At 42.3% G+C, this 18,981-nt stretch overlaps 2 protein-coding genes across 2 annotated transcripts in view; one reads left to right on the top strand and one right to left on the bottom strand.

The window, feature by feature from the left end:
- Window positions 1-2,463, bottom strand: part of MYO19 (myosin XIX) — a 65,537-nt gene extending 63,074 nt beyond the window's left edge. Inside the window, 1 exon segment of the mRNA XM_044674289.1 lies at window positions 2,407-2,463. The gene's annotated coding sequence lies outside the window, so the exon portion shown is untranslated.
- Window positions 2,464-3,205: 742 nt separating this feature from the next.
- PIGW (phosphatidylinositol glycan anchor biosynthesis class W) lies at window positions 3,206-5,707 on the top strand. The gene is made up of 2 exons (XM_044674288.1): window positions 3,206-3,291; window positions 4,127-5,707. Exon 2 carries the CDS (start codon window positions 4,137-4,139, stop codon window positions 5,664-5,666), a length of 1,530 nt encoding a protein of 509 aa, XP_044530223.1. The 5' UTR covers window positions 3,206-3,291; window positions 4,127-4,136; the 3' UTR covers window positions 5,667-5,707.
- Window positions 5,708-18,981: the final 13,274 nt, after the last annotated feature.

The following is an 18,981-nucleotide window of genomic DNA, read 5'->3' as shown; positions in this document are numbered from 1 at the left end:
TGATTATAGTTAGGCCCTCCATGTAATATACAGTAATCATTTTGGGTAGGCACATGTTTCAATGCAGAAACTGAGGCCATTCTCCCCAAGAAACAGAGAAGAGTGCTGAGAGAATTTGTTTTTCATATACTATATTATTAGAAAAAGCCCCAGTCAATTCTTATATATATTAGCATTCCTATGCTAATATATATAAGGTTTTGAATCACAGGCACCATCCAGTTGGCGGATTTTTACATTTTCCTTGTCCTTAGGAATCCCAAGGAATGTCTTATTTTTAATGAAATTTGGTTAATAGCAAAATGAGACAAGGATTCTTTTCTTGCCCACTTAACCTCCATCACATGGGGATAGAAAAGGGTGGAGAGTTTGATAGACCACCTTCTAGATTAGCTATTTACCAATTAGAGATGTATTGTTCAAGGCAGGAGATGAATAATAAGCTTCCAAATTATATTTATAGATCTGCCTTATGGAGTTTTGGGATCTTTGGTCATCTAGGAGGTCATTGATCTATCACGTTATTGACTATAATGCTAACCTGATTAATAAACTGATATTTAAACCCAAATCCACTCTCTTGAATTTTAATCGTGTGATTCTTTTTTGTTTTGTTCGGAACTGGACTCAACCTCTGATGATCCAAATCACTTGTCTTTGAGGCTCAGTATCCTGATCTGCAAAAAAAGGGACAGCCCAAGTGATTTGTAAAGCCCTTTCCAGCTTTAATTCTCCACATTGTTATCTGATTTTTTTTCTATTGCAGCTCCTCTCCCTGGTTAAGTAATCTACCCATTTTTTACACTCAATGCCATACAAGGAGGACATATATGGCATCATGGAAAGAGTATTAGACATGCGTCAATAACACCAGGATCCTAATCCTTCCTCAATGCCTGTGAGGGTTTGATATCTAGATGATTTTAAAGTCCTTCCTATTCTAATAGTCTTATGATTTTATATTAATTCCTTACCACCCAGATGGGGAGAAGTCCTACTCAATATGGGGTCAATAATAACAGCAACAACTACAATAATTCACATTTCTGCAATGCTTGATGGTTTACAAAGTGCTTTCTTCTCAATAACTCTGGGGTAGGCAGTATACACATTATCTCCACTTTACAAATAAGGAAACTGAGGCTGTGAGATTAAATGACTGACAGTCATGGTTAATGTGTTGGAGATGCCACAGAATTGAACTCCTCAAAGGATCTCATGATCAAAGAACTAAGGCTGGGAAAGACCATCTAGCCCAATCCTTTCATTTTGATCGGATGAGAAAACTGAGGGGCAAGAGGTGATTTCTTCCTAGTAGTAGTATGGAGTGGCAGAACTGACTCAAATCCTCTGGAATTCCAGATCCAGCAAGTTCAATTGCAGCTTCTTTCCTGGCCCGCCCATGCCCAAGAATAGTGGTAAGAGCACTAGACAAGTCAATGGTAACTCTAGGATAGTGAACGGAGAGCGGGTTTCCTCATTTACAAGTACAACAGCCAGTCACCTAGCCTAGCCTACCTAGGGGTAGGGGTGGGGGTGGGGTCAAACTTAACTCTCCATAACTATGGCTAAGACTTTAGTTCAGGTCAGCTGCCTCGGCTTCTCCCTGCTCCTGGTTGGTTTGAGCAACAAAGAAAGAGTATGCGAGCTGGTGGATGCGCAGTCACCCTCGGAGCACTACTTGTCACCAAACCACTGAAGGACAAGCACAAGGGCGAGAGGCAACCAAACTGACGGCCAATCTTCCTCCTGGCCAGTCCAGTTAACTTGGATAGAAAGAACCCCAAAGGGTAGGGCGGTGATTCCATCCGCCCAAGGGCAGGCAGCAGGGCAAGGCAAGGCAGGACGTGGGAGGGGGACCTTGGCCCAGGACCACCTCCCTTCAACCCAGCCCAGGTCTGGGCAATCGACTAAGCCCGGGCCGGGGTGTAGCTTCTTTGGAAACACCTGGCTAAGGATCGGGGAGGCTGCCCTTCAAAGACTCCACAGTCCGATCCCTTGCCCCTCAGGGCCCCTCGGGGTTAGAACCCCGAGACTTTGCTTCCCGAAGCTGGCGGAGATAGCTGCTCAACGCCTGGCTTTTCTCAGCCCCTCCCCCAGCTCGGCTAGCCAGGGTGCCCCCCCCTTCTCTTTCCCGGCTCCCCTTCCTCACCTGAGGTAGCCCGGACCGGAGAGGAGAGACGACCCTGCTAGGTCTTCGGCTCCAGCCGGGGACCTCAGGCTCCCTCAGGCAGAGAAGGGACAAAGAAGCACCGAGGAAAGGGAGCGTCCCCGAGCCATTGAGGAGAGCGTCCCCTACCCTCCAGTCATTCCCAGGACTGCGACCCCTCCCCACTCTCTGCCCCTTTAGGCACATAAAGAAGGGGAGGGAGGCCTCCCGGTAAGACCGGGGGAGGGGTCACTCACCGTTTCCATGGTCCGGGCCGGCTTGCGTGGACCCCGCCCAGGCGGACTGGAAAGGCGGGGATGAAGGTGGGAAAAAGTGAAGGAGGGAGCTGGGGGAGGGGTCCGGGCGAGCGGAGGAGGAGGGGGCGAGGTCGCCGGACGGCCCCGCCTCGGGGCGGAGCGTGCCCACGTGGCGGAAGGCGCACGTGGCCCTTGCGGCACCAGGACTCTTTGTGGGAGAATGAAGAGGAAGCTGGTTATTTCGGGGGACCTCGGGAATGGCTGTAGTGGTTGGAAAGGTGGAAGCAAGAAAAGAGAGCCCTTGAGTCCCGGAGAAGATCAGGAGTACGTCTGGGGCTTGTGAGAGACCAGCGATGGTGGGGATTACCAGAGAATATAAATGAGAGGCTTTTCCGGCTGTTGTGGGTGGTGAACCGATGGCTCCGCCCGCCCCCTGGCTCCACCCCTGCCAGGTCTCCCGGTCCCGCCCCGACCTCTGAAAAGCGGGCGCCCAGGTACCCCGGCCCCTCAGTTCAGGCTCTGCGGCTGCGCGTTCCTCCTCCGCCTCGCCCCTCGACACTCCCCAACCTCTCCCCGCCCGCAGCGCCCCGAGGCGGGAATCCGAACCGGATGTGCCTGGAAAAGCGGAGGGCGGGGAAGAGAGAAGACGGTGAGATCCACCCCTCTGTCCTGCCGGAAAGCGTATGGAATCACGTGGCCAGGTCTCGGAGGCCGACTCCCCTAGCGTCCAAGGCAGCATTACGAAAGGGAAGGATGCACTTGAGAACGCTTTTAGTCCGGTGGCAACTCTTCTTGCGTGCTTCTCAGGGCCTGCACGTCCTTCCTCTTCCCCCCTGAAAAAAAAATTGCCGGACCTAAACCTAACCTACTGGTGTAAGATCAAAGGTCAGAGATGCAGATGGGGCTGGCGGAGGTTCGAACCCGCACGTTGGGACGGGGTGGGGTGTTTTGATGAAGCTAGGGGAATCTGGGCAGCAGTCCATGACTTGGGAGTGGGGCACCGTACCTCTTGAGCCAATTTGGAGCAGGATTCTAAGATTTTTAAAAAATATACGTAGGGTTTTTATTGCAGTTCATAGGGTTTAGCGCTATAGGTATCTTAGAGACCCCTCTAGTGAAACCCTCACATTTCAGGAGAAGAATCCGAGGACTAGAGAGTGAAAATTTGTTCAAATGGTAACTGCCTCCTAAATAGTAATGACATCTATGCAAGTCAAATTGGACCTTTGTAAAATATTTTAAACCTTAAATGTTTCTTTTCAAATGATTGATATCTGGATGATACTTTCTGGGTTTTATTCTTAGGAAATTGCCCAATGGAAAGAGCACTCTACTGTGAAATGAGTTTTGATGGTAGCTCTATCACTAACCAGCTTTGTGATATTAGGCAAATTGCTTCACCTCTCTAGCACTTGGTTTCATCTATAAAATGAGGATATTAGATTGGTTACAGTTAGGTTAGTCTAATATGATGGTGTACTGGAATGACCACAAGGTTTAGAGAAAGCCTGCTCAACTACCAGCTGTTCTGGCAAGTCATTTCTCCTCTGTTCCTTGGTTTCTTCATCTGTTAAATGAGGAGGTTGAGCTAGAGGGCCTAAGTTCTCTTCCACCTCCAATTCTTTTGATTCAGAGTGGTAGTGTCCTTAGTACTGGCCTGAGTACAAACAGATAAGATTCTGATTCTGTATGAGTTAATTTCTTTGCTTTTTTTATACAGGAAGAAAAAAATGTCTCAAAGACAAATGAAGGAGGCCTTTGTCAGCAATCTCAATGGAACCAGCCTACTGGAAATTTCAGCAGGTTTAGCATTGCCCCCACTCTGTACTGTGTGTAGAGGACTAATACTCATTTTGTCACAACTTCACCATGCACCATTTTCATGTAGATGGGGAGCTCATCTCCTCACTGACTTTGCTGTACTTGTAGTGCCTTTGGTGGCTTCTTGCACTATTCTTTCTTCTGTGGTTTTCCTTTTGCCAACTGCCCTGACCATTTTAGCTACATGGCTGTTCTATGAGATATATAGCAAGAGAACCTGTTATACCAGGGCACCTGCCCAGAAAATCATTGGTGCATTCCTGAAAACCAGTGTAGATTCCAAAAACATCCCATCTATTACAATGTTCCGTGTTTACATCGTTTTGGCCACTGCAATCAACATCCTGGCCGTGGATTTCCCACTTTATCCTAGACGATATGCCAAAACAGAGCTCTATGGAACAGGATTGATGGACTTTGGAGTGGGAGGCTTTGTTTTTGGAAATGCTATAGTTTGTCCAGAGGTTAGAGGAAAACTCAGGACCAAACAGACCAGATATTATTACCTTGCAAAGCAGTTGTTCTCTGTTTGGCCATTAGTAGTCTTAGGGGTAGGGCGACTGATCAGTGTAAAGTCTATAGAATATCATGAACATTTATCTGAATATGGAGTACACTGGAACTTTTTTTTTACTTTAGCAGTTGTAAAAGTACTAGCCTCCTTACTCTTGATTCTTTTCCCCCTAAACAAATCTTGGTTTGTGGCTGTCATCATTGCTATAATCTATCAAATATCTCTTGACTTTGCACAACTCAAGATGATTATTTTGCATGGCATTGATCACAAAGGCACAAGGATTGGTTTCCTAAATGCAAACCGTGAGGGGATCATTTCCATCTTTGGGTATGTGGCAATATATATGGCTGGTGTACAAACTGGATTATATGTATTAAGGGTAAAAAAAAATAAGGGTAAAAATCTCAGAGATTGGCTTAAAGTGGGATGTCACCTATTACTGACAGCTGTCACTCTCCTTATGTTTCTTTATATATGTCAAATATATGTAGATGCAGTTTCCAGAAAAATGGCTAATTTAGCCTTTTGCATTTGGATAGTTGCTTACAGCCTATTATTTCTTAGTTGGTTGATGCTAGGTAATATGATTTTGGTCTTCACCAAATTCCTGATTAAAGGAGCTATTGTGCCATGTTCTTGGGATCTCATCCCAACACTCAACAAAGATAAAAATCCTTCAGAGCCCTTGGCCCATCAAACGGGAAAAAAGCTTCCGAGTCTTTGTTTAATTGCTGCCATTGATAGAAACCAGTTACTTTTCTTCTTGTTGACAAATGTTATGACAGGTTTAGTCAACATGACTGTTGATACTCTACATAGTAGTACCTCTTGGACTTTAACTGTATTATATCTTTACATGATCAGTAACTGTTTAATTATATATATCCTGCATATACAGAATATTACTGTAAAATGCTGGTGATTATTAGTGAAAATATATTAAATGTTAAATATGGATCATTTTGTAACCTAATAATTAGTTTATTTCACCTCAAAATTACAAACTGTCACAAATATATAACACATCATGTATTGATTCCTATTAATTTACTATACCATAACATTACATACAGTACTAGAGGCAAACTAGAAGCAGTGACTCTGAAATTCTCCATTATTTAGTAAATGATGGTATTCTAGTCAAGATATGGATTCTTAATTACAGTTCAATTTTTAAAAAAAATCTTATAAAACAAACTTTTAGCCTAAATTAAAAACAGTCATTCAAAACCTGTACTGGTATTCTAAAGTGCATAGTATGAGTGACATTCAATCAACATAACATACAGCACAAGGATATAAGTAAACTAAGTTCTCTAAAAATATGGTGTGTTTACATACCAAGTAATTATGAGGCTTTAGATGCTGTTTTCCTTTTGGACACAAGTACCTACTAAAAAAGAAATGTCTTTAGATAGTATGAAGAAGGAATTTCATCCCCTCCACCTCCTGGATTGCCAACCCCGTTCATCCCATTTTTTACTTGGCAGCACGGTCTGACCTTAGATAAAAGGGTGTGGGTCGAGCCCACCTGGGGCATTTTGCTCACCCTACTTCCTAGGGCAGGCAGGGGACAGATGGAGGATTCTGCTGGGTGAGCTACACGTGGTCAAAATTAGAGTAAGAAAGAGACTTTAAATCTATGCTTATCTATGCTTTCTATTTCAAGTGATTATTAATCAACTTTAGAAAATAAGAACTTGGAAGATATTAATTTTAAATCTAACAGAATAGCAACCACTACCAGAAAAAAGAATTCTTAATTTTCTTCTGAGAAAGAAAGTATAGAATAGGGAGTAGGTGACTTTTGCAAAAACCACGTTTCTCTCGAACTGCTGCTCCTTCTTGCTTTCACCGAAGCATGGGCTGGCTCCATCGCCTTTCATGTGCCTGACACACCCTTGCTGAGACAGATAAGCTGCTGCCTCCATTTTTTCCCTAGCCACTGGGATCCGTAAGAACTCTTCCCCCACGTGGTTCTACCCCCCCCCCCCCATTTTTTAGCTTAGATAAGGGTGGAGTGTTGGGAGAAAGGAGTCCAAGCCTTGAGGTTGGCACAGACGGGCACCAAAAATCCACGTGAATCCCAGGCTGCCCTGGGACCCAGCAGGAACTCCTAATTCTTCCCAGCCCCATGGCTCCCCGAACCTCCCCCAGCGCCAAATCCCAGGGAAGCAGAAGCAGGCTCTTGGCTCCCACTGGGCTCTGCACAGCACAGCGCAGGAAGCAGCTTGTCCTTTCGGACAGTGAACTAACCCAGTGGGTTAGTTCCTGGCTGTGCAGGGACGAGAGGGGAAACTGAGGTGTTGGCTCCCATGAGGGACTCCCCTGAACCCTGATCCCACATAAGGGTAGCTCGATGAATGGAGAGCCAGACCTAGAGACAGGAGGTCCTGGGTTCAAAATCTGGCCTCAGACCCTGGTTGGACAAGCCACAGACATTTAAGAGCTCCCTACCAAGGGCCTCTGGGAGAGGGGAAAGGACGAAACTTTTACCAGGAAGTTTTCCTCCCCCAAACATTCCTTAAGGACTGACCGTGCCCCTCCAGGGCTAATCTACAACCACACCATTTTTTCCCCTTCTCTTTCTCTTTCTCCCTAATCTTTAGGAAACCCAACCCTTTCTCTCTCTCTCCCTAATCTTTATTATATTAATAATACTGAATTAAATTCAAACCAAATTTATAAAATTAAACAAACCAAAATTAAACCAAATTAATTCAATGCAATATTACACATAATAATTTTGGAACTCAATAGAATTAATAATATTACTACCAATAATAATTATTAATAACATTAGTTACTAATAACTTATTAGTGATTAATTAATACTTGTTTATGATTGTTGACTTATTAATAGCAACAATAATCATAATAAATATATTTATTATTTGTACTATTGCCATGCAACAATTAGTGCCTTACATTAGCTTCTTATTTAGCCCCACTCTTGTTGTCTTCCACAGTAACATTGAAGAAATTTGTGTCTCCATTTTTTATGCTTGAGGAACCTTTCATTGTGTAAATTGACTATTCAGCGATACTCAGACTAGCTTAGACAGACAGACTAGACACTATGGGAAATACTGCAACAAATCAAGGGAAATCAGGAAAAATTCCTCCAGACTCACCCCTGCATTAACTTTTAAATTCTTGGGATGGTCCTAATCTTCCTAAGGAGGACTGGATGACAAAAAAGGAAGCTAAAAAACTTTGCAAAACCTGGATGGATGAGTCCTATACCTGGCTAAAGTATGGTTCCTTTAAAGTTAGCCATTAAAAACAAAGATTCCAAAGACTATAAAAATTATAAAGACTCCACAGATTATAAACACTATCTCATATTGATAAATTAACCATGCCCTCCCAGTGAGGAAACCATTCTTTCTTTGGAAGCAGACCATTCTGGCTTAACTTCTTCAGTTCCTCCTCCTGAACCCTTGATTAGATCTAGCAAGAAACATACCCTATCATCCCACCTGGACTGTGAAAAAGTTTCTCTTCTTACTGACCCAAACCAGGACTTGAACCCTTCGGCCCCTCCCCCGATAGACCTTGCTCATCCCCCACTCCTCTCATCTCCTTTCCTCCCACTCTACCTCTTGCCAGATGACTTTCAATCCCACTACCCTTACTCTGGAGAGTTTCCTCCTCCTTGCTACCCATCTATCTTCCCCTATCCCTACCCAAACCATCCCTATCCTTATTCTTTTGACTGGCCTTTTCCCTACCCTCCTTCCCCTGACAGACTCCATCCATCTTACTATGACTCCTCCTCTTGTCTCCACCCATCCTACTATATCTCCTCTTCTCCTTCCCCGACCCTGCCCCCCTTTAGTCTATCCTCACTCCTCTCCTTCTCTTCCCTGACCCCACCCCTGCTCAGTCCTTCTTCCTCATTCCTTCTCTCCTCCCAATCCCTAGCCTCCATCTCCTCTCTTCCACCTTGCCCCCAGTCCCATCCCCTCCTCTTCACCCCCCCCAACCCCCATCCTTTTGCTCTGCCTCTCCACACCCTGACCAACCCCTCCTCTGCACACCCACTCCTCCCCTTTCCCCTACCAGGCTCAATACAACCCAAGCACCCACACAAGTCAAGCTGCAGTAATCACAGATGATTTGAATAAAGGCCTATTCCCTCTCAGAAATGTTGCTACTTATAATAGACATCATACACCTTTCTCTCCATAAGATATTGAGAGATTCAGAGAAAAAACTCCTTTTGAAAATGATCCCATTGTAGTCATAAGGTTGAAAGCATTTTCTGCACATATAATCACACTTGGATTGATGTGGAAGATTTGCTCCAGGCCTTGCTAACTGAAAGGGAAAGAAATAAGATTCTTTCTCTTGTTAATCAGATCCAGGAAGAGGGAACAACTCGTTGACCAACTGAAGATCCCAAATGGGACACAAATTCAGAGCAAGATTACTTACAACTATTCCAGGCTAGAAATGCATTACTAAAAGCAATGAGAGCTTGTTCTGATAAGCCTGGCACGTGGACTAAATTCGAACATCTACAACAGGAAGATAATGAAAACCCCTCTCAGTTTAAGGACAGGCTTACTGAGCTGGGAGGCAGATATATAGACCTAGATTTTTCTAGGGAAAGAGATATTGGACAAATCATGAATCAATTTGTGAAAAACAGTTACAAGTTAGTTAAGAACTATTTTATGACTAACTGTTCAAACTGGCCTAATGTGGACCTCGAAGAATTAAAGAGTGGAAGTTTGTGCTTTTGAGGGACATAAGGAAAAGGAGAAAAGAGAACACTGATTTAATGGAGATGTTAAGGAAATAAAAGAATTAACTGCTAAACAGGGAAAAGAGGATAAAGAGAACACTAATTTAGTGGAAACATTAAGGAAGGAAATAAAAGAATTAACCGAAACAGTTGGAAAGGTAAAGCAGGGAGAGGTCATAGCTCCCTTACAAGAATCCACAAAACAACTACTAATAACATGTTATTTTTGTGGAAAGGTAAGTCATGTAATTATGAATTATAAAAAGAGAAAGCAGGAAAATAGAAATAGAAGCTTCAGGAATAATGATAATAATAGGAGGACTAGTAATTCAAATGACGAAAATCAAAACTCACTCTCAAACATCTGTACTCAGTGTGGGAAACCCCTCAGTATGGGGAACCCCAGAGGTGTGAACAAAGGAATCTAAATGAATGATGGTACTTGGGAAGGGAAGGGACCTCAAAGAGTCTGGAGGTGAATTTTAATCCTTTTCAGACCCCATTGCCTTATTGATGTTAACTGTTTGTTCCCCTCCCCATAATGAAGAAGTCTCTGTAATGAAATTCTAAATACAAGATGTAATTACTGTTAACCACTCCATAAGCTATTGAAAATGGAGGAAAGAACTTTTGGATTCATTGCTCCCATGTAAAATAGGTACTTTCTAATGATACTGTCACATATATTGTATTTGCTGCTTATTTTAAGATTTCATTTTGTGTTTTTAAGTTTACATATTAATCTAATCTATCATTCCATAATATATGTCACTTTCAGTTACTGTGTTTTGGCTATTAGCTATATATTCTGTTACATTGTCTTTATTTGTACTCTTCCCCCATGACTGGACTGGTGATAACACCATTCTAAAAGTCCATAAACAAGTTGGACAAACCCTTTTCGTGGAAAAACCATAGGCCCTTAGGGATGCTGAGTTTGTCACCAGATCCACTGAGGTCACATGTTGCCTATACAGCCTTTTGTTCTTTTTTTGCATTTGTTAATTGTCACATAGATTATGGAATGGACTCCATCAAACTGGTTTCAATACAAGTTTTGGAAAATTTAATGACCTAATAATTTAAATTGATTTTAAGGGGTCTTCAGACATGATTTTTAGATATCTAGTAGCAACACTGCCTCTGATCATTTGCCTGCCTTTGAGTTGTTTGTAACAAGAGGAAAGGGTTCATTTGTGGTGGAAGTAGAGTGCAATGGCACTGTTGTATTTTCCCATCTCCGCATTTATTGAAAATGTAATGGATGACACATCTGAAGTGATTTTCACTGTTTTTCTTCTCAGCTCCACATTGAAATGGATGGGACATATTGGAGACAGTCCTTTTATGCTGTTATAGTCTCATTCCAGAGGGAGGGAGGTTTCCCAAGAGGCTTAGTTACCTTGAAATGGGTTACAATTTCATCCAGGAGGTGGAAATGATTTTTCCTGTGAAGCCTAGTAGCTTCAAAATGGGTTACCCTTCCACCAGAATAATCTAGATACTTAGTGACATTTTAGACCCAAAAGGTTTTCATCAGTAGTACAGAGGTTTATGTTTTTGTTTTTCTAGGCTCTCCTACCATATTTGGGAATGATGGCAGTAATAGACTTTTTTTTTTAATGGTTGTGGGTCTCATTTGTTTTAAACCCTTACCTTCCATCTTAGAATCAATACTGTGTATTGGCTCCAAGGCAGAAGAGTGGTAAGGGCTAGGCAATGGGGGTTAAGTGACTTACTCAGGGTCACACAACTAGGAAGTGTCTGAGGCCAGATTTGAACCTAGATTCTCCCATCTCTAGGTCTGGCTCTCAATCCACTGAGCCACCCAGCTGCCCCCAATAATAAGACTTTGTTAAAAATATCTCAGCCAAGGTAGAAAGATTGGCTAGATTTGTAGAACTTCTGACAAGTATCCATAAGTTCATAGGTTTTTTAAAAGACACACAGCAAGTAGCTAAAGAGACTCATGTGAATCCTAATAATAGCTGGTAGAACCTCTCATGGCTGCAAGAAACGGGTTTGTTTGCAATTGTCCTAAAATGGGCTCTTATAATTTTGGGGATTTGGGTACTTCTTAGAATCTGCATTAGTTGTTGTACTACTGTTTTTTTGTTTTTTTTTAACCCTTAACTTCTGTGTATTGACTTATAGGTGGAAGAGTGGTAAGGGTAGGCAATGGGGGTCAAGTGACTTGCCCAGGGTCACACAGCTGGGAAGTGTCTGAGGCCGGATTTGAACCTAGGACCTCCCGTCTCTAGGCCTGGCTCTCAATCCACTGAGCTACCCAGCTGCCCCCTGTACTACTGTTTTTAAAAGGCTTTTACCTGGTGAAAAAATCATGTACACTCACACTGTGGATCATGGCCAAGTTAAAAGAGAAAAAGACCTCATTTTTGATTGAGAAACCTTTGTGATGTGCCTCTGCTTAGCTAACACATTGTCACATGGAATGTGAACTATGAAGTTATGATTTATTATTTTCTTTATATTTGCAATAGGATATTGATTTTTTTTTCTTTTTTCCTATCCTTTGAAGTACAAAGTACTTGAAGTACATGGATTCAGTAATAATGTTTTTGATCTTGAAAGATAAGTTTACAGTATCTATTAGCTCTAATAACTATGCATACCCCAAAGCTTTAAACTATAGACATCTGCCATGAATTGATAAATGTTATGGGACTTTGCTTAATTACTGTGTCTGATTCCAGGAGAAGGGAACAAAAAAGAGCCACTGCACAAAGTTAACCTGCACAGTGCCAAGGAGCACAAAGGTCAAGAAGACTAATCAATCCGGGTGAGATTGATGAGATTCTGCACCAAGACAGAAGACTTGAACTTGTTTGGGGTTCAAAATTGCAGATGTTTGACATACATCAGACACAAGTCTTCCTTATGCCACACTTCTACCAAGCATCCCACTTTAGCTGCTATTCTGGCTCCCCTATCCCTGACAGTGAAGGTAAAATCAGACCAGGGAATGATTTTTTCCCATTTGCTACTGAAACCTAGTCCATTCTCTCTTATAGTTTGGAAATTTTCTGTAGTCCTGCCTGCTGATGGGTAAAGTGCTATGTTGCTGCAATTGTCCTACAGATTAATGGGATGTAAATCTCTTTAATTAGGCCTTGCTAGTGATTCAAGGACCTGTTACAGGTTTATTCTTTTTTCTCAGAATTTTATACACATTAGATTTTTTTTTATTATTTTTATCTAGAATTTGATTTTTGCTCTTTTATTTGGGATTTTTTGGGGGGGGGGTTATTGGTTTTCTTTTGAAAAATTGCTTCATATACCTCATAACTCAGCCATATATCCTGGAGTGATTTTGATGTTGGTCAGCATCCTCCTCAGGGGGAATTATGTAACTATCCTAAAATCCAAGGTTTAAAATCTTTTGGAGAAATTTCAAGAAAAGAAACTCACCAACACCTCGAATCAAGAAAGCAGATCTTTTTGGAGAAGGGGTTGTAAAGATTCCTGCAGAAGCCACACACTACCATCAAAAGATCCAGAATGAACTTTGGGATATAATGAACTGAACTGAAGGGGGTTGAACATACTTATTCTGAATGTAAACTCTTATACCGAAGGGGCTGCCCCCAATTGGCATTTTGTCAATGCGTCTATCAATCATTTTTTGTTTTCTCTCTTTTAATTTCCCTCTTATCTCTAACTATTGTAGATTCCTCTTAGAGTGCAATATTGTATGTAATTTTAGATAGAACATCTTTAGAGGTATAAGATAGTTATGTTTAAATGATACATTGGGGAGAAGAGTCTCCAAAAGGTTCACTGGGGGGATTATGAAGAGGGAATTTCATCCCCTCCCCCCTTCCTAGATTGCCAACCTGGTTCATCCCATTTTTTACATGCCAGGGTTGTGTCCATGAACATAGATAAAAGGGTGTGAGTGGAGCCCACCTGGGCCTTTTTGCTCACACCACTTCCCAGAGCAGGCAGGGGACAGATGGAGGATCCTTCAGGATGACATGTGGTCAGAATTAGAGTAAGAGACTTTAAATATATGCTTATCTGTCCTTTCTTTTTCAAGTGATTATTAATAAGCTTTATAGAAAATAAGAATTTGGAAGTTATTTTAAATCTAACCATAGCTAGAATGCAGTCTGGTTTAATGAAATTTAACTTTGTCTTCACACATATTCTTAATGATTTAACATCAATATCTCCCTACCCTACATATAAGAGCTGTTTTCCTTTGAAAACATTTATAGGCTTGTGCAAAATCTTGATAGCAAAAGATCATAATCTCATGTTGGTCATGTATTCTGTATTCCTGAATAAAAATCTATTTGAATCAGATTATAAATACATTTGTATTTAGCTAGGAAATCTGGATTATGCTGATATTGAATTGTAACTGCAACTAATTTTTTTTCTCTCATTTATTTTTGGGCCTATTCTAATACCTAATCTGAAAAGCTATTTAGTATGTTATGGTAGAAAGAGCAATGGACTTCAGAGTTCAAATCCTGTCCTTGTGACAACCTCTGTGACCTTAGGCAAATAACCATTCTGCGCTTTAGTTTGCCTATCTATAAAATGAAGATAATAGCATAATGCTAAAGGTAAAGATTTTTTTAAGGATCAAATGAATATGCAAAGTGTTTTGCAAACCTAAAATTACCAAATAAATTCTAGCTTTATAATGATCATTTTATTTTCTATAGATGTTGACCAGTTAAGAATTTGTTTTAGGTTTGTAGAATATGTTATATAATTGAATCATTCTATTATTGGGAGTAATTTATTTTTTTCTTCTGAAGAGATCCATTCAATGAACAATTCTTGTAGCCACAAAAATAAAAATTATATCAAGTTTATTTTCTATTTTCAATTAAGAATTTAGGCATTTAGCCAATAAAATTGCAATATGCAAATTAAGCATGACAGGGAAAGGTGATTGGTTCACTTGCTGTCTATGTCACAGTCCCAGCACTCACAACTGGTCTCTTCATATCGAAGCAGAGGAGGGCAGAGGGGCATTAATCGTGTTGGTCTCTCATTTTAAAAAGTAATTTAAAGTAAGTTATCCAATGACTTAATGAGTATGTTGGCTGAATAGTGTATTTTTTATTGTCAGTAGTCACTCTTTCACTCTCCTATGGCTGGGGGAGGGTACCTAATAAAGTAAATATCTCAGAAGAGTTTGAAGTCCAAACAGTTATGGAAAGAAATCATAATTTGAAAAGATCAAAGTGGATTGTGTTTTTTTTTCTTCTCACTTAGAAAATCGTGTAAGTAAAACTTGATGAATAGCTTACATAACAAACAGAAGGCATAGAACACAGATAAGACCTCTCACTTGGTGATTCTGGTTTATAGGGAGACAGGTAGCTTATAGGAGTTACCTTTCTCCTTAAGATCTAAGTGGGGGAAATGTGTATGTATTTTTGACAGATACAACAGAACCTCCCACTGTCAGCTCATGAAAAAGAAAGCTCAATTTCACAGATTCTACACATTTGGACAACTGAGGTAATTAATATCACATTCTGCTGTTAGATTTTACTACCATGAAAAACAAAAAAATTATTTTAACCGCTAATATTACAAATAAAAAGCATAATTTGTAAGGAGGGAGAAAAGAACATTAGAATAGGGAAAAAAATGAGCAGGAATTTTTTTAGGAAGGAATGTGGTCTCAAATGGGATTTCACCCTAGCTATGATCTTCACAAAATGATTCACTTACATGACTTTGTATTTGTATAAGATATCCCTGGTTTATAACTAAACCAGATTATAGGAGGGATTTTACCACTAAACTAGGGATGTGTATGTGTGTGTAAGGTGTATAAAGTTCAATAGTCATGAAGGTGGAGTGTATAAAGAGGATTAAGAGGTATATGATCTCAAGATTTGTCAAAGCACTTCACTGTGGTATTTTTATTATACATACTCAACAGCAGAGGTGCAGTAGGGGTAGCACTTGTTTTAAGTTAGAGGACCAAGGATCAGAATTTGGATCCCATCTCTTCTTTTAATGCCATTTTGAATTTGGAAAAAGCTCTCTGGGCCTCAGTTTTCCTTCTAGCTATAAATCCAAGACCCTATGAATTTCCACATTCATAAAAATACTGTAAAAGGCATGCAAGACAAAAAAAATGACCTAAAATAGTAAAAGAACTTTCTTTAAAACAGTTGGGAGGAAAGTTTGTCATTTTGTCTAGTTGATGTCCTATCTTCCAAGGAGATAAATTCAGAATGACTGTGAGAAACAACTCCACTTAAAACAATCTTTATTAGATAGTAGTAAAGCATTCTGCTCTATTCCCTGCTTAATTTCCCTTCCTCCAACCCAGGGCCTCCCTAGCAGCTCAACCTTGCTCTTTGCAGACCCAATTCTTTTGATCCAATTCCTAAGGGAACCAGGGAGTATGATGAATGCACCTTTTCCTCCCCTCCGAGATGTTTGGCAAAAACATGGCTATGATGTTACTTTTTTTGACAAAGAATTAAGTTGTAAGTTCTGTAAGAGTTGGTTTTTAACTTGTATAGTGCCATGTATGTAGTGAACACTCAATAAATATATGTTGTAAATGGTGATAAGAGGCAAAAGTAACATTGGTTTTTAAAAAATCATTTAGACCAATAACAAAGAAAACCAACTTTGAAATCAAGGAGGCATACAGCAAGCAATGAAATAGTTGCTACATCTATCAATTTTTTTCTAATACTTTCAGCTAAATATGTAATGATATGACTCCCTCCTAACACTATATTCATTCTTTGAGAGTAATCAGTTTAGCAAGTACTCTTGTCCTTCAGTAATAAATATTTACTGAATGCCTAAAGGATATGAAATACTGTCCAAGGTACTCAGTAAGGAGCTCCTGTTCAAGAGACAAATCCAAATCATAGGAAGCAAGCAATACCACATGTAAGAAATTTTAGTAGTTTTCACATGATATATTTTAAATCCAGTTTTTATTGCCTTTTCTAATTTAGATTAAATCTGTAGGGCAAAAAGTCATGTTTTGGGGGTTTTCCCCCCCCAAATGGGAACAAGGCTGACCTCAGTAATGTTACTAAAATGAGGATCTACCCTGAAGCTTGTCCTTTTCAAAGATAGCCAACCAAAAGAACTTTTAACTGATATAAGTAGATCAACTTAAAAGAAAGTGATAGCTTCTTATTTGACAGGATCACCTCTTGACATCAACATTAAATTTACAGATGGCTTTTTAAAGAAAATGTTCAACCTAATTTTCCAATCCTGCACACCACAAATTGTCATTTTGTAGAGTAATAATCATACTGTTCTTGATGCTAAAGTGTGATACAAAGGTTAGGTGATAGGCTTCCTACCCTCTAGAAGCTTACTCAGGGAGGTGGGGGGTGAGGGTGGGTGGGGGTGGATCCATACACAAATACATACAAAATAACACATGGCACTCCCAGCTGTCCTTCTAATACATCACCAAAGAGCACAAATATCTGTTGGATAATCATACCTTTAGGACTGAACAATGCTTCTTCCAGCTTATGTCACCCACCCCACAGTGACCACACAATGTCATAAGTCAACATGGCTGAAGATGCACTGTAGGTTTTTTTTTTGTTGTGAATCTCTAAGACTTCATGTGATGACCAAAATAGCTTTTAAAGGTCAGTATCACAGCTTCAGGCTATTCTCCCCAGATTCACCTATCTGCCTTTAAGAGTTAGCTACTATAAGAAACAGTAAAATAGTGTTTATCCTTGAAAGGCTTCAAATTTTCCCTTAAAAACACACAAAACCTTTTTATAGAAATTCTTAAGGTCAGGTGTTTTGTTTTGTTTTTGTTTTTGTTTTTTTCAGCTAAAAGCAGCAAGCAGAATACTAAAACAGCCATTGTAGCACCTCTACTGGAGAAAAGGCCAGAGGGGTCTTCTGCCCTTTGCCCAAGTGAATCAGTGCCCTCCATCTACCTTTTTATTATTAATCCTCATAGGCTTCTCTGACCTATTCTGAAAAAGCATCTGGGTTATTCCACCCCAACCTGGTTTTGGCATAATAACCATTACCGCTTAATGTGGTGGAATTTTTCCCTTGAGGGAATCTTGGGACACTGACAAAATAAGAATTAGTCCTGATGATATCACTTCCCTCCCAGTGCTCATTTGGGTTGTCAGTTCACTTATAGAGATCAGTGTCCACTTCTAAAAGAAAAGGGTGTTGGAACAGACCACTTCCAAGGTGTCTTCCAACTCTTTTAAGTCTATCATCCTACACATGGTTCTGAGGCTTCGCCGAGCTGTTGGTTCTAAGCGAGTAGGGAGAAGTGGAGGGCTTTCCTGACCTTTCCTCTGAACAGTAGGCAAGATGAACCTGAAGCTAGGGATATATTCTTAATCCCCAAAGTTCAAATTTCCATATCCCCCACACCGCCCTGCCTGCACTTTCCCTCACCCTTCTCTACTCACCACCTTCGCCATCTCTTTGCCCCTCATAGACCCTCTTCTCTGCTCCCCAGGCCCCAGGACCACCGCCGCGGCCTAGCCCGGCCTCTCCTCACGCCCGCCTGCCCGCCTACTCTGGTCTGGCCTCGGTTGGCGGCTCCCGCCCTGACCCCTCCCCCCCTTGTTTTGGGCTGATTTAACGCAGTAGATTTTGGGGTGAGGACGTGGGTCAAAGATCACGACCGGCAGTCCTGGTTTCGAGGACCGAGCCACAGCTACGGCCGTTGGGGACGCCGGGTAGGGCCGGTTACGAAAAGAGAGGACCCCGCGCGCGGCCGTTGGCTGGCGGGAATCTCGCGAGAGGGGGCGGGGCTCCGGGAGGTAGGTGTCTTTTCCCTCCCCCCCCCTCCCAGCCCCTCCCCTCTGTCCCGGTGCTTTCTCCCTCCCCCTTCCCCTCCTCCCTCCCCACGCGGCGCGAGCGGCTGACAGACCCGGGAGAGGAAACGGCCCTCAGAGCCGCGCTCCCGCCCAGCCCAGCCCGGCCCCGCCCCGGGCCTCGTTAGCCGGTAATGGAGAAGGGTGGAGTGCTAGGCGGGGATAGCCGGGGCCTAGGCTGGGTGGGAGGCAGGGGTAGCGAAACTTGGGACGCCTCTAGCCCCCGCCCTGCTTGGGGCTTCGAGAGGGGGATGGAGAAGACTCCGACCCCAGCGCCCCCTGAGGTTCGGGGCGGGGGTCTGACCCCTCCCTGGGGCGGGGCTGCATTTGGCAACGGCGAGCCGGGGCCGCGCCCGGAGTGGGGACTGACAGGGCGGGAGCGCGCTTGGTTTGCGGGGGCGTGCCTGGAAGGGGAGGACAGGAGAAGAAGAAGGGGCGCGCGTGGTGGCGGGAGGCGGGAGGGCAGAACGGGTGCTAGAGCGGGGCCGAGACTGGGCTGAGGGAGCCTGACAACCGGGCCAAGGGAGGAGGGGCTGGCCTCTGAACTCTGGGACGGGCGGGGCCCGGGCCTACAGCAGCTCTGACTGGCTGGGGAAGCCCCCTCTCTGGCGGATCTCTTCCGCCTCCTTGCGAACCTGACA

This window comes from Gracilinanus agilis, chromosome 4, assembly GCF_016433145.1.
Source record: "Gracilinanus agilis isolate LMUSP501 chromosome 4, AgileGrace, whole genome shotgun sequence".
Classification (NCBI taxonomy): domain Eukaryota; kingdom Metazoa; phylum Chordata; class Mammalia; order Didelphimorphia; family Didelphidae; genus Gracilinanus; species Gracilinanus agilis.
This window is presented reverse-complemented; position numbering and strand designations above follow the sequence as displayed.